Source organism: Pecten maximus, unplaced genomic scaffold (assembly GCF_902652985.1).
Source record: "Pecten maximus unplaced genomic scaffold, xPecMax1.1, whole genome shotgun sequence".
Lineage (NCBI taxonomy): Eukaryota > Metazoa > Mollusca > Bivalvia > Pectinida > Pectinidae > Pecten > Pecten maximus.
This window is the reverse complement of record NW_022980100.1, coordinates 1-25,434: the sequence shown is the minus strand read 5'-3', so window position 1 is coordinate 25,434 and position 25,434 is coordinate 1. Positions and strand designations below refer to the sequence as shown.

General features: G+C 36.4%; 1 protein-coding gene across 1 annotated transcript; it reads left to right on the top strand.

Moving 5' to 3' along the window:
- Nucleotides 1–4,981: 4,981 nt before the first annotated feature.
- On the top strand, nt 4,982–25,430 carry LOC117319405 (the record flags this gene model as incomplete). Its single annotated transcript, XM_033874217.1, has 25 exons — nt 4,982–6,554; nt 9,149–9,221; nt 9,647–9,842; nt 12,066–12,102; nt 14,991–15,059; nt 15,174–15,242; nt 16,295–16,360; nt 16,475–16,543; nt 16,658–16,726; nt 16,841–16,909; nt 17,024–17,089; nt 17,204–17,272; nt 17,387–17,455; nt 17,570–17,638; nt 17,753–17,821; nt 17,936–18,004; nt 18,119–18,187; nt 18,302–18,370; nt 18,485–18,553; nt 18,668–18,736; nt 19,376–19,447; nt 19,923–20,002; nt 21,848–21,997; nt 22,889–22,961; nt 23,814–25,430. Coding segments are annotated over exons 1-25 (3,499 nt in total), but the record flags the coding sequence as incomplete, so codon positions are not given.
- Nucleotides 25,431–25,434: the final 4 nt, after the last annotated feature.

Below are 25,434 nucleotides of genomic sequence, written 5' to 3'. Positions count from 1 at the left end.
TTTTACATTGACTATATACATGTACATCACGGTACCAAGATTCATTTATGGCACCCTTAATTGTGTCGCAACATTTCATCTCAACTTTGCCACTTTATCTGTGTAGCTTGGAGCCCGAGCCTGGATTCGCAAAAGGAATGTTGTATTATTTCATCGCAAGAGAGGTTGAGAAGGACAACCTGATGTGGGTAAGTATTGCGTTCAATTAAGATAAAGATAGGTGTTTATATGGCTTGTAATTGTGCTTATGCAGGAGTGGCTCGACCGACTAAAAGTCGCCCATCCGAAGCAGGTAATAAGCAAACATACAATACACACTGGTATACTTAAACAAGGTTTTTATTACAAGAATACAGATGCAGTTATATAATGAGTATATAGGACTATTTTTATTATCCCTTTTAGTGACTGCAGACAGACAAATAATTATAATGCATTCTTAACAGTCTGTCAGCAAAGGATATTTGAAAAAGTTATTAATTGGCCAACATCAGGTGATATAGTGAAACAATAGCTGACATACACAACAATATACGATGCGCCAAAAAGTGAATCAGTGAATGTGAATGGCGCTGATGGAAGAGGCCTGGTCATGAGGCTGATGTGAAATTAACAGTACAAATCTTACTTGAGGATATTAATATTGTAGCCTCATTTTTTCTCTTTATTATCTAATTCTAATTTAATGTTTGTAGAGATTGTGTTCATGAAGAGGTTTACCATTCGTCATGCACTTTTTATGAACAGTTCAAGAAACAATTTGCCATGAACAGTTCATGAAGTGTTCACGAACAATTTGCCACAAACAGTTCATAAAATGTTCATGAGAATTTCACAGGAGTACCTCTTTAGAATCACAGACTTCATTCATCATGCGCACATGGTATTGGAGGATTTTCAACAAAGAATTTGCATTTCTTAAAACTATGTTGTGCATAAAACAATGCCAAACTTAGAAATATACTTATACAGCTGAGTGCTTCAATTAGTAAACTTTTTAATAAGTACTTCTAAACTTTTATCGAATTTTATCGAAAAGATACAAAAAGTAAACCATCATTATACAATTCATTTTTACATCCATACATTCTTAAATCAAAAGCTTAAATGCTACAAAAAGTTAAACATCCAATCTCATTAAGAAATGAGGATACATATTTTGGTTACTGAGTTTCATGTCACTGTGAACCACAAGATATAGAAAGATTGTATATTATTAAAATGTTTAACAACCATAAGATACCGCCAATGTTACGTCACACAAGAGGCCCAATTGGCCGTAACAGTCACCTGAGTTCTCAAGTATTTCAACAATTTTGACCCTTTTTGGCCTGCCCATCAATCCCCTCAGGTAGGGTATAATATAATTTACAATTTTGGTTGACCTTTGGTCATAGATTGGTTCTGCAAAATTTCACTAAAACTGGTTCAGGGGTGTCTGATATGCACAAATATTACACAACATACGACGACAGACAAAATGTGATAAGAATAGGTCACATAAGACTTTGTATCAGGTGACCTTAAAATGCACATATTATCATAAAATGAGTAGCATATGATGTCACAGGTGACATAATGATGTGACAGCTAACACAATGGTTTGACAGCTAACACAATGGTGTCACAGCTAACACAATGGTGTCACAGCTAACACAATGGTGTCACAGCTAACACAATGGTGTCACAGCTAACAAAGTGGAATGATACATACCACAGCTAACAAAATGGTGTGACAGCTAACACAATGGTGTGACAACTAACACAATGGTGTGACAACTAACACAATGGTGTGACAGCTAACAAAATAGTGTGACAGCTAACAAAATGGTGTGACAGCTAACATAATGGTGTGACAGCTAACAAAATGATGTCACAGCTAACAAAATGGTGTGACAGCTAACACAATGGTGTCACAGCTAACAAAATGGTGTCACAGCTAACAAAATGGAATGATACATACCACAGCTAACAAAATGGTGTCACAGCTAACACAATGGTGTGACAGCTAACAAAATGGTGTGACAGCTAACAAAATGGAATGATACATACCACAGCTAACAAAATGGTGTGACAGCTAACAAAATGGAGTGACAAATGTTATCAGATTACAAAATGGTGTCACAACTTACACAAGAGGCCCATGGGGCCTGTATCGCTCACCTGGTTGGATTTGACCAAATGTCAAAATAATGTTCATGTTCAATTCCTTTTGTTTGTTAACCTCAAACAATGCTATTTATGGTTATAGCGTGGGGATCCCAACTGCTTTAAAGAAATAATGAAGTCCAGACTCTCTGAGTTTACAACATGCATTTATAACTTTATGACTAGTAGTGATTTAAAGGAATTACCTCTATTTCCCATATGGGACCCTTTTGCCCCTCGGGGGTCAGAGTCACCATTTATGCAAAATCTGTTCCCCTTCCCGCAAGAATGTTTCTTACCAAATTGGGTTCAAATCCATTCATAACTTTATGACTAGTAGCGATTTTTAAGGAATTACCTTTATTTCCCCATTAGGCCCCGCCCCTTTGGCCCCTTGGGGGTCAGAGTCACCATTTATGCAAAATCTGTTCCCCTTCCCCAAAGAATGTTTCTTACTAAATTGGGTTCAAATCCATTCATAAATTTATGACTAGTAGTGATTTAAAGGAATTACCTCTATTTCCCATATGGGGCCCCGCCCCTTTGGCCCCTCGGGGTCAGAGTCACCATTTATGCAAAATCTGTTCCCCTTCACATAAGAATGTTTCTGACCAATTTGGGTATAAATCCATTCATAACTTTATGACTAGTAGCGATTTACAGGAATTACCTCTATTTCCCATATGGGGCCATGCCCCTCTTTGGCCCCTCAGGTCAGAGTCACCATTTATGCAAAATCTGTTCCCCTTCCCCCAATGATGTTTTTGACCAAATTCGGTTCAAATCCTTTCATAACTTTATGACTAGTAGCGATTTAAAGATATTACCTCTGTTTCCCCATTAGGCCCCGCCCCTTTGGTCCCTTGGGGGTCAGAGTAACCATTTAAGCAAAATCTGTTCCCCTTCACATAAGAATGTTTCTGACCAAATTGGGTTCAAATCCATTCATAACTTTATGACAAGTAGTGATTTGAAGGAATTACCTCTATTTCCCCATTAGGCCCCGCCCCTTTGGCCCCTTGGGGGTCAGAGTCACCATTTATGCAAAATCTGTTCCCCTTCCCCAAAGGATGTTTCTTACTAAATTGGGTTCAAATCCATTCATAACTTTATGACAAGTAGCGATTTAAAGGAATTACCTCTCTTTCCCATATGGGGCCCCGCCCCTTTGGCCCCTTGGGGGTTAAAGTCACCATTTATGCAAAATCTGTTCCCCTTCCCCCAAGAATGCTTCTGACTAAATTGGGTTCAAATCCATTCATAACTTTATGACAAGTAGTGATTTGAAGGAATTACCTCTATTTCCCCATTAGGCCCCGCCCCTTTGGCCCCTTGGGGGTCAGAGTCACCATTTATGCAAAATCTATTCCCGATCCCCAAAGGATGTTTCTGACCAAATTGGGTTCAAATCCATTCATAACTTTATGACTAGTAGCGATTTAAAGGAATTGCCTCAATTTCCATTATTGGGCCCCGCCCTTCAGGCCCCTTGGGGGTCAGAGTTACCATTTATGCAAAATCTGTTCCCCTTCCCCCAAGAATGTTTCTTACCAAATTGGGTTCAAATCCATTCATAACTTTATGACTAGTAGCGATTTGAAGGAATTCCCTTATTCCCCATTAGGCCCCGCCCCTTTGGCCCTTTGGGGGTCAGAGTAACCATTTATGCAAAATCTGTTCCCCTTCCCTGAAGGATGTTTCTGACCAAATTGGGTTCAAATCCATTCATAACTTTATGACTAGTAGCGATTTGAAGGAATTACCTCTATTTCCCCATTAGGCCCCGCCCCTTTGGCCCCTTGGGGGTCAGAGTCACCATTTAAGCAAAATCTGATCCCCTTCCCCGAAGGATGTTTCTGACCAAATTGGGTTCAAATCCATTCATAACTTTATGACTAGTAGCGATTTAAAGGAATCACCTCTATTTCCCCATTAGGCCCCGCCCCTTTGGCCCCTTGGGGGTCAGAGTCACCATTTATGCAAAATCTGTTCCCCTTCCACAAAGGATGTTTCTGACCAAATTGGGTTCAAATCCATTCATAACTTTATGACAAGTAGCGATTTAAAGGAATTGCCTCAATTTTCCCTATTGGGCCCCGCCCCTCAGGCCCCTTGGGGGTCAGAGTCACCATTTATGCAAAATCTGATCCCCTTCTGCCAAGGATGTTTCTGACCAAATTTGGTCAAAATCCAATAAGAACTTTTTGACTAGTAGCGATTTGAAGCAAATGTTGACGGACGGACGACGGACGACGGACGACGGACACCGGACGACGGACGACGGACGCTGCACCATGGCATAAGCTCACCGGACCTTCGGTCCAGGTGAGCTAACAAATGGAATGATACATACCACAGCTAATAAAATGGAGTGACATGTGTCACAGCTAACAAAATGGGGTGACACATGTCACAGCTAACAAAATGGAGAAACACATGTCGCAGCAAACAAAATGGAGGCAAAACAAATACATATTGATCTGATGAAAGAAAACAAAACAATGTTAATGTATTTTTTTCCTTCCTGTCCAATACACAATTATTATAAAACAATAAGATTAATTGTAGTCCCAAAGTGATTTAAAACTATATGCCAGGTATGCACGGATGAGGAAATCTTTAATAGACCCACCTTATTAAATAATTGCATTTAAAGTAGTACACTTGGTAAATTCAGGGATATCACTCATTTAAGGAGACTTGATACTCTGTGATACATACAGATTATGATATATATATATATATTCAGATTAAGTTTAAATAATCGAATTTCCAGAATGAGATATTGATATTTTTTTTTAAATGGAATTAGCTTTGTTTCAGACCAAGAGAAGCTGCTTAAAGTGCGAGCAAGAAAACAGATAAAAGGATTCCTGGTCAAATGGAAGGATGGAAGAAGTTCTTGGGAACCTCAGAAGAATATATTGGATGAAGAACTTTTGAAGGCTTTTTATAGGATATGAACTTAAAAATAACTTCGAAAGTGACCTCTTTATAATCTGTAATTTGCGCTATTTTAACTTCACTTGGAGATTCTGAGCTGACCAGTCTGTATCTCTAGATCTCTGTGTTTTGATGTTTCAAATTTTGATTTTTCAATAATTCACAACATTACATCGCATCTATACTTCGGATCATTCATTATTCAACATCTTATACCAATATGTGTTTTAACGTTTACTAGGGCATTATTACGTGTGTGTGTGTGTGTGTGTGTGCGTTTGTGCATATATATTAATGAGGTAAATCATAACAGTACACACCAACGTAACGAGGTATGCCAAACTACCGAGGTAAAATTCCCGTTACCTCGATGTGTAAACCTCGCAAATAACGTGTCTTGTTGGTGTTCACACTATTCACCAAATTTCGTGTTTACCTCGCTATACCACTTCAGGGTTGATGTGGGTGTCGGAGTGTGTCAAACACTTTGCCATCTCAGATTTGTCGTGATCAAACCACGCCCATGTATCTTCTGATTGGTCGATTAATTTCCCCTTCGGATTTTCTCGTGTGTTACATCAAGTTACATGTGCTGTTCGGAACAACTCGGTTAGGTACGAAAATGGCGGGATAGGTCTACTAGCCGGCCTGCTAGCTACATTTTACGACTCAACGAGGTAAGAATATTAGTTAACGGTAACTAAAGGCTAAGGGCATGATGACATCCATCTTTTTAGCACGATGCAAGCAGAAGGTCGTCGTGGAATAGCATATTTTCTTACAGAGAAGTATGAAACTTGGGACCTGTTGATCACTTATGCGCAATTCCATCGCCTCGATTTTGAACCTTTACGCAAACACGAGAAAAAACACCTTTTATATGTCTTTTCTGTAGATGCAGTGTATAAAATTTGCGGCTTCATAAAAAAACAAGAACTGCAAGTTTTACTGGTTAATGTTATTTGATGAATAGAGTAGAAGTTCAACTGTACGTGCAAGGCGAGAACTTGATCGAAACCACGATTTCGTAATCTACCCTGCTATAACCAGCTAGGCCTAGGATGATGGAAGCTGCGACAAGGTGTTAATTAAGGTGCATATCTCCCACATGATAGGATATTAAAACTTTTATTTGTTTTCACATATTACGGCTAATTATTGTTTACTTTTCGAAATTTCGCTTCGTCAAATTATAGATTACACAAAATTTGCAACCGAACGTTTCAGAAACGCTTTTCGAGCTACGGTACAGTAATGGTACGGTAACGTTACAGAAATGGTACGCTTTAAGTGGAACAGTGAACATGTACGGGTCTGTATTAATAGCCTATGATTATTTTTTTTAGGGCACAAAATTAATATGAATACACGACGCAAAAACAGACCTAAAAAAATCAGTCTTGATGTGGTTCCTCCCAGGGAAGAGGAATTATGTACTTTACACTTTATTGACACATACATAGGTGAGTTTCATTCTATGAACCAATTATATCTAATGCATTAAAAGTTTGTTATACGAGTATTTTGTTAAATGATTGTGAGTGGTGTTTTTCTTTGTCAAGATCTACAACAACAGGCTATGGCCAATCCAGTGCAGAAAATTAAAATAATATGAAAGGAGTTCCATATGTGATAGTGTGTACCTCAGTGGTCTGTGTAGGTACCTCAGTATGTAATGTCTGTGTTCTACATGTACCTCTGTATATTGTGTTTGTGGTCTATGTGGGTACCTCAGTAAGTAATGTCTGTGTTCTACATGTACCTCTGTATATTGTGTTTGTGGTCTGTGTGTACCTCAGTATGTAATGTCTGTGTTCGACATGTACTTCAATAGGGTTGTGTATGTGGTCTGTGTGGGTACCTCAGTAAGTAATGTCTGTGTTCTACATGTACCTCTGTATATTGTGTTTGTGGTCTGTGTGGGTACCTCAGTATGTAATGTCTGTGTTCTACATGTACCTCTGTATATTGTGTTTGTGGTCTGTGTGGGTACCTCAGTATGTAATGTCAGTGTTCTACATGTACTTCAATAGGGTTGTGTATGTGGTCTGTGTGGGTACCTCAGTAAGTAATGTCTGTGTTCTACATGTACCTCTGTATATTGTGTTTGTGGTCTGTGTGGGTACCTCAGTATGTAATGTCTGTGTTCTACATGTACTTCAATAGGGTTGTGTTTGTGGTCTGTGTGGGTACCTCAGTATGTAATGTCTGTGTTCGACATGTACTTCAATAGGGTTGTGTATGTGGTCTGTGTGTACCTCAGTATGTAATGTCTGTGTTCGACATGTACTTCAATAGGGTTGTGTTTGTGGTCTGTGTGGGAACCTCAGTATGTAATGTCTGTGTTCTACATATACCTCTGTATATTGTGTTTGTGGTCTGTGTGGGTACCTCAGTATGTAATGTCTGTGTTCTACATGTACCTCTGTATATTGTGTTTGTGGTCTGTGTGGGCACCTCAGTATGTAATGTTATTCAGGTACTTTCCTAATAGTTTTATTTAATTGTTTTCCTCTGATTTAAAAAGAAGTCTATCATTTTCCTCCTGCTATAAAACTGGTATATGTTTATTAGCTGACCAGATTGACATACATGTAAAACCAAAATGTCTAAACATGTACATTTTACCTCAATATGTTGTGTCCAAAGTGTGTACCTCAGTATCTCAGTGTGGTGCGCATATATGCATAGTCACAAAAATGTTTGAACACATCTTGTTGAGCAAAAAAAAAAATTGCTCTTGAAAAGCTTGGTTAGGATACAGATGTTTCATTTTTGTGTAGTTGCACATGCATGTGCTCATTTTCAATCATGGATTTCCCATCGGGATTTGCATGTTTCACAGATGAGTATGCATTCAGTCAAGCAATTTCATTTTGTGATGATAATAACATGGAATTTAGAGCAGCAGACATTCCTGTTGGTAATTATAATCTGTACATAATAGTATTTTCAAATTTGGCTGATATGGAGCTATGCAAGGATTTTTGTGCAGAGAGTAGAATCGGAGATGCAGTATTTTATGCAATATCGGTTATGTTTTTTTAATATGGGTGAGTTTATTCATTACAAATTAATAGTAGCAGAACATACATTTTATATCAGTCAGACTTGTTACTTTCTACTATAAAAAACACTGTATGTCAAGGACACTGAAAAGGAATCTGTAGTGCAAAATGTTTTAAAGACATGAATGTGTTTAAAATTTCAAGTAACGTTTAGATCATCTGCACACACAACCCTTCAGTTTCCTAACACAGTTTGACTGATTATTAACTATATGTATAGGAAGTACTGTTCTGTCTGTCTGTCTGTCCTTAAATGGTTGTCAAATGTTCAAGTGGCAATGTTATTTTAAAGTACATATTAAATGAATTTTGTGTTACATGTATAAACATTATGCATGAAACTTAAATTCACTTATAATGATGACAAATTTTATATATATTTTTTATATTCAATAAATTTGTGAATGCCAAACTTGTTGTCATTCAATCCATCATTATAAACTTTACTTGTCCATACAATAACTATGTGACTAAAGTCACCATACTTTACACACTTACACATGTCTCAATATATGACAAAGTGTAGTAGTTAAATTACCAACCTGATTTAAGTTGCTGGAGGAATTGTATTATTATGAGTTATATGGTCCTCCGTTTTCACATCAGTGGAGTACATGTTTATTAACTCCCGAAATTTCCTCTTACTTCAATTAATATATATACTTTATCTAGTTTATTAAGAGAAAATCTAGTTCCATCTGATTATTCATTTAATACTGGGGACAATCTTATGTTGTGCCCTCCATTGCCTTTAGGTCATTATTGTTGTATTATATTAAGATACATCTTATTCATATAAAAGAATTTGTAAGGGAATGATTATTATAAAGGACTCCTGTCTTTTAAGGACATGTACGAATGGTGTGCTTTATGAACTGCCTGTCAATCTTATTCTTCATTTATTTGAACAGGGTATGGTGTCTTCTCTAAACGTGTCATCCCAAAAGGGCAACATATTCTTTATTACAATGGTAAAATTACCGTTACAGACACACACGAAAGTGTCGGACATGCAGATAATGGATTGCAATTCTATTTTAAACACAATGGAAAGAATTACTGGTAAGTGAATAAATTTATTTAATTTGCCATCAGCAGTGTTATTTTATGCAATGCAATCTAAGGTTAATCCAGGATTTAGGGGAATGTACAAATTATGTGTCATGAGCTAAGGATTTGTCTTGCAAAACGCCCTCTGCAAATTTGAATAGACAGAAAAGTGCTGGCAGTCCTTTTGATATTTCATCCATACCATCAAGAGTAATAAAGTTAAAAGAGGGTATACAACCTAGGTGTTTTGGGTGTTACATTCCATAAGGTATTCATACTAGTCATATACATCCGAGAACAATGTTTAGTTGTAGGAGAAAAAAAAAGACTTTGAAGTCACCTGGTACTTAAGTAGTGTTTGTATGATTCTGATTATCTTTACAAATGTTTATGCAACAGATTTGGTTTATCTGAGATAATTTGACCTTTACTTTCAGTGTTGATGCTACAACTTCCTCAGGATTAGGGTGTATGGTAAATGATGCTGTAGCTTCAAAAGCAAATTGCAGAATGGTGAAAATTTTGGAAGATGGTGAGCCTAAGCTATGCCTTATTGCAAAGAAGCAGATTGAAAAAGATGAAGAACTGAGGTACGACTATGGAGTGAGTGATCTTCCATGGAGGAAATTAAAGGTACATGTGTTTTTCTTATACAGTATGTTTATAATTCGTCATATTTTGTTCAGAATATTTTGGTATTGCATAATATATGTACACATGGAAGTATTATTTTCCTTACTGTAATTGTTATTCGTGGTTAAAGGACATCTGAATTAATTTTCTTTAATGTTGACATGCTTTGAGCAAGGTACTGATGTAATGCGTAATTCAACTTTATGATTTGGTGATAAATTCATAGTGCAATGATCTGTTTTGTTTAATAACCTAGTAACCCATTTCTTGTATGTGTAAACACTGATGACATATTGCAAAGATATGAGCATGAAAATTCATACATATCCACCCATGAAAGTTTCAAAGTGTATCAATTATTGACTTGGGCCGAGTATAACTTTAGCTCACCTGGTCCGAAGGACCAAGGTGAGCTATATATAGCCATACCGTGGCGTCCGTCGTCCGTCCGTCAACAGTTTCATTAATCGACTTCTTCTGATAAACTACAGGGTGGAATTTAGTCGAATTTGGCTGGAAGCCTCCTTGGCTGGTGGGGATTCAAAAATGTACAAATAAAGTGGCTGACCCCCGGGGGCCTGAGGGACGGGGCTCAAAAGTGGTAATTTAGCCATATTGCTTTAAACATCTTCTTCTCTGGAACTAACTGAAGGCTATCTGTCATATTTGGCTGGAAGCATCCTCAGGAGGTGAGAATTGAAAAATGTACAAATGAAGGAGCTGACCCCCCGGGGGCCTGAGGGGGGGGGGGGGGGGGGGGGCCAAAAGGGTTAATTTGGCCATATTGCTTTAAAGATCTTCTCTGGAACTAAAGGAAGGCTATCTGTCATATTTGGCTGGAAGCATCCTCAGGAGGTGAGAATTGAAAAATGTACAAATGAAGGAGCAGACCCCCCAGGGGCCTGAGGGGTGGGGCCCAAAAGGGGTAATTTGGCCATATTACTTTAAGCATTTTTGGCCATATTACTTTAAGGAGGTGGGGAATCAAAAAAGTAAATTGTCAACCTGACCCCTGACCCTGGGGATGGATGGGGCGGGGGGGGAGGGGGGTGGGGGGGCAGAGGTCAGGAACTATCAGGTGATAATCTTATTTGGTTGTACAGGCCTTCAGGGCCTCTTGTTACTGTCACAAAGTTAGGAAACTGCTTGTAGTAGCTATATAAAACTACATGTTGATCATCCTTCCTATTAATTTTGCTCCTTTTGACCATTTCTGTTTTCTTTGACTCTTTGTAAATGACCAGGAGATGTTGATTGGAAGTTAAGCAGCAAACAAACAAACGTGTCCTTTAAATCAGTACTACTGTTTAGTTTTGAACAGTAAATGTCTAAAAGTTTGTGTTTCAATTGAATTTAGTGAAGTTGATCAGAATTTCAAGAATGTGTACTAGAATTTATTTGGAGTTCTGTCAAAAAGCAACATCAACCCTGTATGTACCATATGTTGAAAGTCATGTATTTGAAACCACAAAATAGTCATGTTTTTGAAACCACAAAAACCAAAATCCAAAATACTGGGTAGAAGAAACTCTTTATGTGCTACACATATAGCTATATATTATACAGTTTAAGTGTAGTAAGAAAAAACTGTTATTTTTCTCTATAAATTCTGCACAAAAGTAAATGTAACAATTAGTTTCAGTTTTTGATTTGTCTAGCAAAGCCTACAATGTCTCCGCCATGCTGTCTGATTTGGGCTGATTTGTGCACAAAGCACTGGTTACTTTTTGACCATGATTGGTCAATGCCATCCATCTGCACATTTGTGTTAATAAAACTTAACAGAAACATTACATGTATGAAGATCTGAAGCCAAGTTGCGTTTAAGATATTGTTACAGAATGTTGGCCCTTGAAAATATTCAGCAAATTTAAGAATGGCTATGTCCATTATTTTCCTGGGAAATTAGTAGAAGGATATGAGACTTAGCAGAAAATTTATATGTATGAAGATCTGAAACTGAGACGAAATTGAGATTTATTTGATATGTCATGACAGTTATGGCCTTTGACAGGGCTTTTGATGAATTTACTGTTACATGTACTTTTTTTTATTTTCTTGTAAATCTAGGATTACATGGATGGTTTTCAGGCAATCATGCAAGAGCAAGCTGAAAATGCTGCTTTAACTCCTCTTAGAATAGGAGATTTAAATTTATTTTCTGTAGTAAGCTGAATGAGTACACTTTCAGCATCTCAATACATTTTTCTTTAACATTTTCAGAAAGGTGCTGTCAAACCAGTGTTGTATGCAGAACCAAGTAATAAAAGAAATTAATTGTTTTTAGTTCTGTTTTGTTAAAACATCAGGAACAGAGAAATTCACTTTGCAAAACTTTTTATCTTCGAAATTATCAATGATCAAAGAATATCAGCATTTGTATACAAACATAAGAATATGGAATAAGCGACCAGCTGCAGCTGTCCTGCTACATATTGTATGTAGGACTGAGTGAAAGTTGTTATGTGTCCTTCAGGCAGATTTCTGCTAGCAATAAAAACCAGAATAGGAGTTTGTTCAGAAATTATGACTTTCAGAATTAATCCATTTTTATACGCCTGTCAAAAATTTTGATGGGACGTATTATGGTATCGGGGCCATCCATCTGTCTACACTTTGGTTTCCGCACAATAACTGGAGTAAATATCTTTCAATTTTGATGAAATTCGGTATGCAGGTGAATTTCAGGAAGACTAAGGTTAAGTTCGTACTTGAGCATAATCCACAGGTAATTGATTTGTATACTGTGCTCTGATTTGGCGATTTCCCCACTTTGGTTTTCACATGATAACTGCCATGGAGTAAATATTCAAATATAAGAAGAAGAGACGCAACTCAAGACTCAAGGTTTCCAAAGTGTATTGAACATTCAGTATGGTGCCAACATGTTTCTGCTATCATCAGGGTAAACTGATCTGTGCTAGAGAACTTGAGCGAAATCCCGAATAATTAATAGCATATACTGTGCTCTGATTGGTTGATTTGCGCACTTTGGTTTTCTTTTGATATCTCGAGTAAATATTGTTCTATTTTGATAAAATTGGGTATACAGATGTATTTTTAGGAAGAGTAATGTTCAGTTTAAAATAGAGTGAAATCCACACATAATTAATTAGCATACAGTTCTGTGGTTGGTTGATTGTTTTGACGGGCGTATAATGCACCTGTTTGCGGCTCTCTTCTTATGTTTGAAAATAAGCATGTAAAATGAACTTTTAACCTTTGATTTATTTTGTGCATGGCATGCCACAAGAACAGTGATTAATTGACTTGAAAAAGTATTTGGAAATGTTTTTCTCTGGCTCTGATGAGTTTTGACTATTATTAGCTCACCTGGTCAGAAGGACCAATTATGGTGAGCTATAGCCATACCGTGGCGTCCGTCGTCCGTCCGTCCGTCCATCAGTCATCAATTTCTTTAATCAACTTCTTCTGATAAACTAGTGGATGGAATTTGGTCGAATTTGGCTGGAGGCATCCTTTGCTGGTGGGAATTCAAAAATGTACAAATGAAGTGGCTGACCCCCTGGGGGCCTGAGGGGTGGGGCTCAAAAGTGGTAATTTAGCCATATTGCTTTAAACATCTTCTCTGGAACTAACTGAAGGCTATCTGTCATATTTGGCTGGAAGCATCCTCAGGAGGTGAGGTTTGAAAAATGTACAAATGAAGGAGCTGAACCCCCGGTGGCCTGAGGGGCGGGCCCAAAATGGTTAATTTTGCCATATTGCTTTAAACATCTTCTCTGAAACTGAATGAAGACTATTGATCATATTTGGCTGGAAGCATCCTCAGGAGGTGAGGATTCAAAAATGTACAAATAAAGGAGCAGACTCCCCAGAGGCCTGAGGGATGGGGCCCAAAATGGTTAATTTTGCCATATTGCTTTAAACATCTTCTCTTCTTGAAGTAAAGGAAGGCTATCGATCATATTTGGCTGGAAACACCCTCAGGAGGTGAGGATTCAAAAATGTACAAATGAAGGAGCTGAACCCCCACCCAAAGGGGCCTGAGAGGCGGGGCCCAAAAGGGGTGATTTGGCCATATTACTTTAAGCATCTTTGGCCATATTACTTTAAGGAGGGGGGAATCAGAAATGTACGAAATGTCAACCTGACCCCTGGTGGTGGGGGAGGGGGGGGGGGGGGGGGGGTGGTTGGGGCTCAGGAACTAAAAGGTGATAATCTTATTTGGTTGGAAGTATCCTTAGGTGTTTTTGATTGGAAATCTTTTATAAATGAGGGGTTGACCCCAGAGGAGGTATGGGACAATTCAAGCATAACAGATACAACTCTTAGTCATAAGATCCAGGTGAGCGATACAGGCCCTCTGTGCCTTTTGTGTAAATAAACCTGTGGGTTTTTTTTTAGATCCCATTAGGATCTATTGTTAATTTCAAACATTGTTTGTATTTCTTTGCTAACACTTCTTTTGAATTTAGCAAATTTGTTATTTTGTATTCCATAAAAGGGTACTCCTAATAACTCTTTAATTCAAGAAATGAATATCTTACGTTTGTAATAGTAATAGGTAATTTATTCCATTTTCTATAAATGAGACATCAGTGTTTAATGAAAGTAATTGTTTGTCTGGTTGAGTTGATCAGGTTATGTTATTAGTTTTCTTCTAGACTGGGCAAAAATTAAAATATTCATTTATTTTAACGAGCTCATACAGTTATAAGGATATCCACTTTAATGTTTAATGAATTCAGTTCATAATTGCAAACAAAAATGATTTCAAACTGTACTACATACATGTACACATTCTGTATGTGGTGCAACATAATTTATTCGTAGGGTGGGGAGAGCAATATTTCTACTTAGAAAGTTATATTTGAATGGCTCTTGATATTTAATTCAAAGCAATGAAATTTTTTCATGATGTAATTTACAGATAGTAAGTGATTCAAAAGTAAAATTACAGTAAATCATGGTTTTGTTTAGCTATTAATGAGAATATACAGTTTGTAATAGATAAACTTTGCCAGATAAACTGGTTTACAAGATAAGTAACTTTCACAATAGGTTGTCTTTATGACTTGATGATTTCATATTTTTGTATTTATAGTTTGTAATTTAGTTTTTTTCTGTTTGCTAGTAAAATACTGTAAGACTTTTGATTGAATTTTGTTTATTTTGTAATTGTAGAAACTACCAGGATGGATCACGTAGCAGAAGACACTATATCTTTGGTAGATATACCACTGACCAACACAGGTACATATTTTTGTATTTATAGTTTGTAATTTAGTTTTTGTGTGTTGATACCTCTGTTTGCTTGTAAAATACTGTAAGACTTTTGATTAAATTTTGTTTATTTTGTAATTGTAGAAACTACCAGGATGGATCACGTAGCAGAAGACACTATATCTTTGGTAGATATACCACTGACCAACACAGGTACATATTTTTAGGTCATCTGACCCGAAGGGTCCGATGACCTATAGTCATCATGCTTGGTCTGTCGTCGTGCGCCGTGCGCCGTCCGTAAACTTTTTACTCAAACGACTTCTTCTCAATAACCAGAAGGCCCAGAGTGCTGGTATTGGGCCTGTAGCATGCTGGGATGAAGTTCTACCAAGTTTGTTGAAATGAATGACCTTGACCCACTTTCAAGGTCACAGAGGTCAAATGTGTATAAAACCTTAAAGAAACTTCTCCTGACTAACCAGAAGGCCCAGGCTTCTGATATTTGGCTTGTAGCATGCTGGGATGGAACGCTACAAAGTTTGTGAAAATAGTTGACCTTGACTCACTTTCAAGGTCACAGGGGTCAAATGTGTATAAAACCTAAAAGAAACTTCTTCTTACTAACAAGAAGCTCTAGACTTTTGATATTTGGCCTGTAGCATGCTTGGTTGAAGCCCTACAAAGTTTGTTAAAAGAGTTGACCTTGACTCACTTTCAAGGTCACAGGTGTCAAATGTGTGCAAAACCTTAAAGAAACTTCTTCTGACTAACCAGAAGGCCCAGGCTTCTGATATTTGGTTTGTAGCATGCTGGGATGGAGCCCTACAAAGTTTGTGAAAATGGTTGACCTTGACTCACTTTCAAGGTCACAGGGGTCAAATGTGTACAAAACCTTAAAGAAACTTCTTCTGACTTACCAGAAGACTAGAAATAATCATATTAGGCCTGTAGTATGCTGGGAAAAAGGCTTTACAGTTTTGATTTTGACCCACTCTCATCTTCTTAATAAGATTGTAACAAAAAACAAATAAAATCTGAACTTCATACTAGGTCTATTGTCAATATGCTATTATAATATAACATGTCTACCAAATGAGTTGAACATCTTCAAAACTTCTGTTTTTGTCAGATGACCGTTAAGGCCCATTGGGCCTCTTGTTGTATTTATAGTTTGTAATTTAGTTTTTGTGTGTTGATACCTCTGTTTGCTAGTAAAATACTGTAAGAGTTTTGATTGAATTTTCTTTCTTTTGTAATTGTAGAAACTACCAGTATGGATGTAGCAGAAGACACTATATCTTCGGTAGATATACCACTGACAAACACAGGTAAATATTTTTGTATTTATAGTTTGTAATTTAGTTTTTGTGTGTTGATACCTCTGTTTGCTTTTAAAATACTGTAAGACTTTTGATTGAATTTTGTTTATTTTGTAATTGTAGAAACTACCAGGATGGATCACGTAGCAGAAGACACTATATCTTTGGTAGATATACCACTGACCAACACAGGTACATATTTTTGTATTTATAGTTTGTAATTTAGTTTTTGTGTGTTGATACCTCTGTTTGCTAGTAAAATACTGTAAGACTTTTGATTGAATTTTGTTTATTTTGTAATTGTAGAAACTACCAGGATGGATCACGTAGCAGAAGACACTATATCTTTGGTAGATATACCACTGACCAACACAGGTACATATTTTTGTATTTATAGTTTGTAATTTAGTTTTTGTGTGTTGATACCTCTGTTTGCTTTTAAAATACTGTAAGACTTTTGATTGAATTTTGTTTATTTTGTAATTGTAGAAACTACCAGGATGGATCACGTAGCAGAAGACACTATATCTTTGGTAGATATACCACTGACCAACACAGGTACATATTTTTGTATTTATAGTTTGTAATTTAGTTTTTGTGTGTTGATATCTCTGTTTGCTTTTAAAATACTGTAAGACTTTTGATTGAATTTTGTTTATTTTGTAATTGTAGAAACTACCAGGATGGATCACGTAGAAGACACTATATCTTTGGTAGATATACCACTGACCAACACAGGTACATATTTTTGTATTTATAGTTTGTAATTTAGTTTTTGTGTGTTGATACCTCTGTTTGCTAGTAAAATACTGTAAGACTTTTGATTAAATTTTGTTTATTTTGTAATTGTAGAAACTACCAGGATGGGTCACGTAGCAGAAGACACTATATCTTTGGTAGATATACCACTGACCAACACAGGTACATATTTTTGTATTTATAGTTTGTAATTTAGTTTTTGTGTGTTGATACCTCTGTTTGCTAGTAAAATACTGCAAGACTTTTGATTGAATTTTGTTTATTTTGTAATTGTAGAAACTACCAGGATGGATCACATAGCAGAAGACACTATATCTTTGGTAGATATACCACTGACCAACACAGGTACATATTTTTGTATTTATAGTTTGTAATTTAGTTTTTGTGTGTTGATACCTCTGTTTGCTAGTAAAATACTGTAAGACTTTTGATTAAATTTTGTTTATTTTGTAATTGTAGAAACTACCAGGATGGATCACGTAGCAGAAGACACTATATCTTTGGTAGATATACCACTGACCAACACAGGTACATATTTTTGTATTTATAGTTTGTAATTTAGTTTTTGTTTGTTGATACCTCTGTTTGCTAGTAAAATACTGCAAGACTTTTGATTGAATTTTGTTTATTTTGTAATTGTAGAAACTACCAGGATGGATCACATAGCAGAAGACACTATATCTTTGGTAGATATACCACTGACCAACACAGGTACATATTTTTGTATTTATAGTTTGTAATTTAGTTTTTGTGTGTTGATACCTCTGTTTGCTAGTAAAATACTGTAAGACTTTTGATTAAATTTTGTTTATTTTGTAATTGTAGAAACTACCAGGATGGGTCACGTAGCAGAAGACACTATATCTTTGGTAGATATACCACTGACCAACACAGGTACATATTTTTGTATTTATAGTTTGTAATTTAGTTTTTGTTTGTTGATACCTCTGTTTGCTAGTAAAATACTGCAAGACTTTTGATTGAATTTTGTTTATTTTGTAATTGTAGAAACTACCAGGATGGATCACATAGCAGAAGACACTATATCTTTGGTAGATATACCACTGACCAACACAGGTACATATTTTTGTATTTATAGTTTGTAATTTAGTTTTTGTGTGTTGATACCTCTGTTTGCTAGTAAAATACTGTAAGACTTTTGATTAAATTTTGTTTATTTTGTAATTGTAGAAACTACCAGGATGGGTCACGTAGCAGAAGACACTATATCTTTGGTAGATATACCACTGACCAACACAGGTACATATTTTTGTATTTATAGTTTGTAATTTAGTTTTTGTTTGTTGATACCTCTGTTTGCTAGTAAAATACTGCAAGACTTTTGATTGAATTTTGTTTATTTTGTAATTGTAGAAACTACCAGGATGGATCACATAGCAGAAGACACTATATCTTTGGTAGATATACCACTGACCAACACAGGTACATATTTTTGTATTTATAGTTTGTAATTTAGTTTTTGTGTGTTGATACCTCTGTTTGCTAGTAAAATACTGTAAGACTTTTGATTAAATTTTGTTTATTTTGTAATTGTAGAAACTACCAGGATGGATCACATAGCAGAAGACACTATATCTTTGGTAGATATACCTTTGACCAACACAGGTACATATTTTTGTTTTTAATGTATCCTGACCCATTAATTTACTTTTTGTACAAGTATATGCATTTAAAATTAAAATTAGTAGAAATCAATGCAAGGGTATTTTTCACAAAGATTGAAGGTGGTGGAGCCAAGCTCAAAGGTCATAAGCACTACATAGTACTTTAGAGGTCAATTTTCTACAAATTTATTAACATTTTGTGTATGCATATGTTTATGATTTGATATAAGTAAGTTGTAGAGGTAAATACCAGGATATATTTAAATTCTGTGTTGCAGTCGCCATGTATATTGTTAGTTAACCAAAATTGTAGATGAGACTGCATTTTACCTCAGGACAATTACATTACGTCATTTTGGGGCCATCTTGACCTAAGTTAAATAAAAGCTTTGGACATCGCTTTATGCTCCATAAATATGAATATGTTTTTAAAAAAGCTCCTCCAGCATGTAAATGCAAAGGAAGAAAACTCGTTATAAATAAGCATGCTCATATTGTATATACTGTCTGAAATGTAAATGTAGCGAGCAACATTCTTTTTATCTGTCAGTCACTCAAATTGTTTTCATATTGTCTGTACAGTGTCATTTGCTGAAGTATTTTCCAGAATGTCTTATCTATATTTACTTTAATTTCAAAGAAATTGTAACAAAGAGAAAAAATACCTTGAGATTTTTTGAGGAAGATCTGGAATGGGCAAACACAAGCAAAGGTTAGTACTGCAAATAAAAGCAATAGCAAATTTCATGCAAAACAAGTCTGTTTATTTGACAAGTCTTAAAAGACGTGAGATATATCATGTGTAAAACACTACACAACAGTATGCAGTGCTGCATAATAAGTTAAAGACAAGAAGGGCTTTCACAGAAAAAAAGTGTGCATTGGAAACAGATGCATAATTAGATAGAAAAATGAATAAGACCATTTTATCCACTGCCTCACTTGGACTCCAGTAAGGTTTTTAAGGTTTACCAGAGAAATTGAATAATACAACAAATATGTGTTGATTTGTTGTGAATATTCTCAAAGCCAAGGTTACCCGAAAAATCCAAATTTTGCCACATTAATAGGCACCGTTAAGAGACTCTAGACTTAATACTGTACTATAATTACACAATGTGAAAATATGTTATCAATGACATTCTGTTCTCTGATCAGTTACCTGATAAATTCTCTCATTGTCTTAGATGACATAGACAGTCCATCAAAAAAGAAAATTAAGGAGAAAACAGAAAGGAAGAAAAAGAAGAAATTTGAAGATGAGGAAGTAAGTACATTCTGTGCAATTGTTAGGTCCCATTTATTTTTGTGATAAGTATCTGGTAGCATAATGACACACCTTAGGGGTTGTTTTTTTTTACTCTGCTTTTTGTTTTTCAGGAGAATTTTGTATCCAAAGATGAATATAGAAATTGCAAAATGTTAGTGTTGTATTCTAAAGGAACTTTTTCAAATTAACTTTAAAAATCACTGGCTTTTAGCTAGCTCACCTGGCCCTAAGAGTCATGTAACCTTATGGGATACTGTAGCGTCTGTCTATCCGTTTATCAGCTGTTTTTCCTTTTAATCATTACTAGTCGTGAACAACTAATCAAATTTCAATCAAATTTGGTCAGAAACTTTCTTTGGGAAAGGGACACAAAAAATATATAAACGGTTGGTCTTGGCCACGGGGACCTACCATAGGGGCAGGGTTCAAAAATGGGAAATTTTGCAAGTTCTTGAAACTCCAAATTTTAGATTGATTGGATTTCACCAAAATTTGGTCTGAAACATTCTTTGGTGAAGGGGAACCAATGTTGTGTAAATGGTGCCACTCAGGCCCGAGGAATGGGATGAACCAGTCAATATATGATTAATCCTTTAAAATCTTAGTCCTTCTGTAGGAATGATTGGATTTTGCCTATATTTTATCAGAAGCATGTTTTAGGGAAGGGGCACACATTTTTAAATGGTGAATAAATGGTGAGTCTGGGATCCCAGGGCCTGAGGTGAAGGCCCAAAAAGGAAAATTTTGCAATTCTTGAAATTCCTACTCCTACTGTAGGATTGACTGGATTTCATCAAAACTTTCTCTGAATCATGCTTAGGTGAGGGGGAATCAATGTTGTATGAGAAAAAAAATGGCCTTGAGCCATATTCAAGGTCACAGAGGTCAAATGTACAAAAAACTTTTAAACGACTTCTGAAATACCAAAAGACCTAGAATCATGATATTTAGCCAGTATGTTCCTCTGATGGTGCCTAACAAAGTTTGCGAAAAGAAATGACCTCGACCTTTATTCAAGGTCACAGAGGTCAAATGTGTAAAAAACCTTTAAACGACTTCTTCTGCAATACCGAAAGGCCTAGTATTACCATATTTGGGAGGAAGACTCATTGGATGAATCCCGACAAAGTTTGTGAAAAGAAATGACCTTGACTCATATTCAAGGTCAGAGAGGTCAAATGTGTCAAAACCTTCAAACGACTTCTTATGAAATACCAAAAGGCCTAGAATCATTATATTTTTCTAGTATGTTCCTCTGATAGTGCCTAACAAAGTTTGAGAAAAGAAATGACCTTGACACATATTCAAGGTCGCAGGGGTCAAATGTGTTAAAACATTGAAACGACTTCTTCTGAAATACCGAAAGGCCTAGAGTTACCTTATTTAGGAGGAATGTTCCTTTGATAAAGCCTGACAACGTTTGCGAATGAAAATGACTTTGACCCATATTCAAGGTCACAGAGGTCAAATGTATTAAAACCTTTAAACGACTTCTTCTGAAATACCAAAAGGCCTAGAATCATTATATTTGACTAGCATGTTCCTCTGATGGTTTCATACAAAGTTTGCGATAAGAAATGACCTTGACCCATATTCAAGGTCACAGAGGTCAAATGTGTTCAAACCTTTTAACGACTTCTTCTGAAATACTGAAAGGCTTAAAATCATAATATTTGTCTACTATGTCCCTTATGGTGCCTAACAAAGTTTGTGAAAACAAATTACCTTGATGTTAGATCCTGAACATCTGCACAAGTGAGCGATACAGGCCCTGTGGGCCTCTTGTTAACCAACCTTTCATATTTGAAGCAGTTTTAGTTTTATCATTCTGTGTCTCAACAGGAGAAAAAGTCATTGTCAAGTGCAAGTGCTCACAAGGAGAAAAAAACAAAGAAAAAGAAGCCAGATTGTGACAAGATGGGACCAACAGATTTGTATGTGAAGAAACATGGTAATAAGAAGCTTAAGGCTGGCCACATGAAACCAGTGACTGTAAGTATTGTGTAATTTGTTATGTTTCAAAGACATTGTTAGCTCACCTGCCTAAAGGGCAAGTGAGCTTATGCCATGGCGCGGCGTCCGTTTGGCTGGAAGGTTCCTTGGATGAAGCTCGACAAAGTTTGCGAAAAGAAATGACCTTGACTTATATTTAAGGTCACAGAGGTCAAATGTGTTAAAACCTTTAAACGACTTCTTCTGAAATACCAAAAGGCCTAGAATCATGATATTTAGCCAGTATGTTCCTCTGATAGTGCCTAACAAAGTTTGCGAAAAGAAATGACCTTGACCTTTATTCAAGGTCACAGAGGTCAAATGTGTTAAAAACCCTTGAAACAACTTCTTTTGAAATACCGAAAGGCCTAGTATTACCATATTTGGTAGGAAGTCTCCTTGGATGAAGCCTGACAAAGTTTGTGAAAAGAAATGACCTTGGCCTTTATTCAAGTTTCATAGGTATCAAATGTGTTTAAACCTTTAAACGACTTCTTCTGATTAATCAAAATTCCAGAGATCATGATATTTGGTAAAATGATTCCTTGGATGGAGCCCTACAAAGTTTGCAAAAAGAAATGACCTGACCTTTATTCAAGGTCACAGGGGTGAAATTTCTTCTGATTAACCAAAAGGCATGGGATCAAGATATTTTGTCCAAAGGTTGATGTGGATGTTTATTAATTAGAATCAATGAGGGCAGGTGAGCAATACAGGCCCAAAGGGCCTTTTGTCTGACTAGTACATAGTTTGATAAAAATAAAGGTTCAATTTGTGTGTAATCTATTATGAAACTATAAATATTCTTGTACATATCTTTGGTAATAACATTACAAAAATTGTGTTCTTACAACAATTTTAAATATTGATTTTGTCTTGAATCTTTTGTAGGATGCATTGATTGTTGTTGATAATACCTCTGATATGCCTGTCCCAGAGTTGGAAATTCTTGGTGATTCAACAGGTATTTATTGTAAACAACTTATACATGTACTTAGACTTGCTTGAAAATTGAAAATTTTCTGAACACATAGATTTGATATCAAATAAGTCGTCATATTTTTAGGTCATCTGAGACGAAGTCGCATGGTGACCTATTGCGATACCCTTTTGTCCGTCGTCGTCCGTCGTTAACATTTGAACATTTTCCACTTCTTCTCTGAAACCCCTGGACAAATTTCAGTGAAATTTTGCAGAAACCTTTTATAGACAAAGATTAACTAAAATTGTGAATTTTGAATTCCCCTGAACCCAGGGGCCAGAGGGGCAGGGCCGAAAAAAGGGTAAAATTAACTAAAATTTCAAAAATCTCCTCCTCAAGACTTAGATATGGTGGGATCAAATACTGTTCATGGATGGAAAGATCTGAAGGTGCTTTACCAAATTGTGAAATTCATGGCCCTGGGGTCCCCCGTTTTCCCCTGGGGAGGGGGTAAAGTTTACTATAGTTTATATAGGAAAATGTCATTTTTGGTTATTATTTACTTAAATTCCATTGGAAATTATTCAAACTTGTTAAGGATTTAGTATTGGATAGTTGATTGATGAAATCTTCTAACCGACCATGATTGACCCCCCAGGGGCCAAAGGGGTGGAGCCAAAAGTGGTAAAATTGGCTGAAAATTCAGGAATCATTTTGTGGAAAATCGCATTTGTGTGCAGTTATTTATTGTGTAAGCTATGAGAATTAATGACATTTACTCAGGTGACCGTTAAAGCCCATGGGCCTCTTGCTTGTCAACCAATCCTTCTACTCCGTCAGTTTTTGTGGGGATAATAATTTAAGAGGAGTTAAATCATGTTCTTTCTTTTACAGATTGCACAATCACCAAGAGATGCAAAAAAAACATAGAATATGGTTATTTTGATGAAGACAGTGAGGACATTGACAACCAAGATGCTATGGAGGACAGTTTTGACGACTCAACCCAAGATCCAGATTACTCCACTGAGTCTTCAGATGAAAGCATTGCTCACTCTGATAATGTTGAAGCAGGATATGTGTCCGATTCTTCTTCCAACATGTCTGACACAGTTCCACTTGTGGATACATTACCTGTTTTAAGTAACACCAAATGTTGTTCAGAAATCAACCTATCACAAACAGAAAAGAAGCCTGCAATCAGTATACAAACAAGCAGCAACACGAAAGTTCAACGAGTTTGGGATAAAGTACACTATTGTTTTTTTTGTGAGATAAGTTCAACTAACATTTCGAAACACTACTTGGGACCTCATCAAAGTGAAGCAGAAGTGCAAAAAATTCTGTCATATCCAAAGAAATCAGAGGCAAGAAGACTTGAATTGCTAAAACTCAGAAATGCTGGTGATTACAAACACAACACAGATATATTGAAGAAGGGGGAAGGGGTTTTAGTGACCTGGACACGAAGACCTGAAGATGAAGTGTCTTCTGGAGACTTCCTGCCATGTGAAGACTGCTTAGCATTCTTTCTTAGATCAAACCTGTGGAGACACCGGAAAGTATGTCCATTTAGAAAAGAAGGGGCAAAGTATCGAAAAGTACAGTCGGAAGCATCCTTCCTCTTGCCTTCTTCTCATGAGGTCAACAAGGGCTTAGAAATGAATGTTCTTCGCAAAATGAATGCAGACGAAATAACAATTGCTGCAAGAAATGACCGAATCATAACCAAAGTTGGAGAAAAGTTGTACCAGAAACATGGCCATCTTCCACATCTTTATTCCCATGTTAGTCAGAAGATGAGGGAATTGGCAAGGTTGCTTATAGCTGTAAGAGGCCAACAACCTGATGTTAATTCTCTATCAGACTTGCTGCATCCTGAACGATTTATGCTTGCCGTTAAAGCAACCAAGATTTTGTGCAATTTCTCAGAAGATACAAACACATATGGAAATCCATCCCTTGCTCTAAAGATCGGCCACTTACTGAAAAAATGTGCAAAGATTAAGAAATCTTCAGCATTGTCATCAGGGGATTCTGATCTAGGGAAGAATGCAGATGATTTTCTTACACTTCTTGATGATGAGTGGACTGACGAAATTTCAAGTTCAGCTTTGCAAACACTCAATACAAACAAGATGAACAAGGGACAGCTGCTACCACTGACAGAGGACTTGAAGAAACTGCAGTGTTACTTTCAGGAAAAGAGTAAATCCCTTTCAGCATCTTTGCAGAATTCATTTTCAAAACCAGACTGGGAGCTTTTGAATCAATTAACATTGGCACGGCTTGTCATGTTTAATAGACGGCGTGGTGGAGAGACCCAGAGGATCACATTAGAGGGATATGCAGCAAAACTGACCAAGCATGATTCACTTCAAGAAATTAAAGACTCATTAAGTCCAGTTGAAAAAATGCTCTGTGAAACATTTGGGCGTGTTGAAATACGTGGGAAAAAAGGACGAACAGTACCTGTGTTACTCACTCCAGCAATTCAGCAGAGTATTGATTTGCT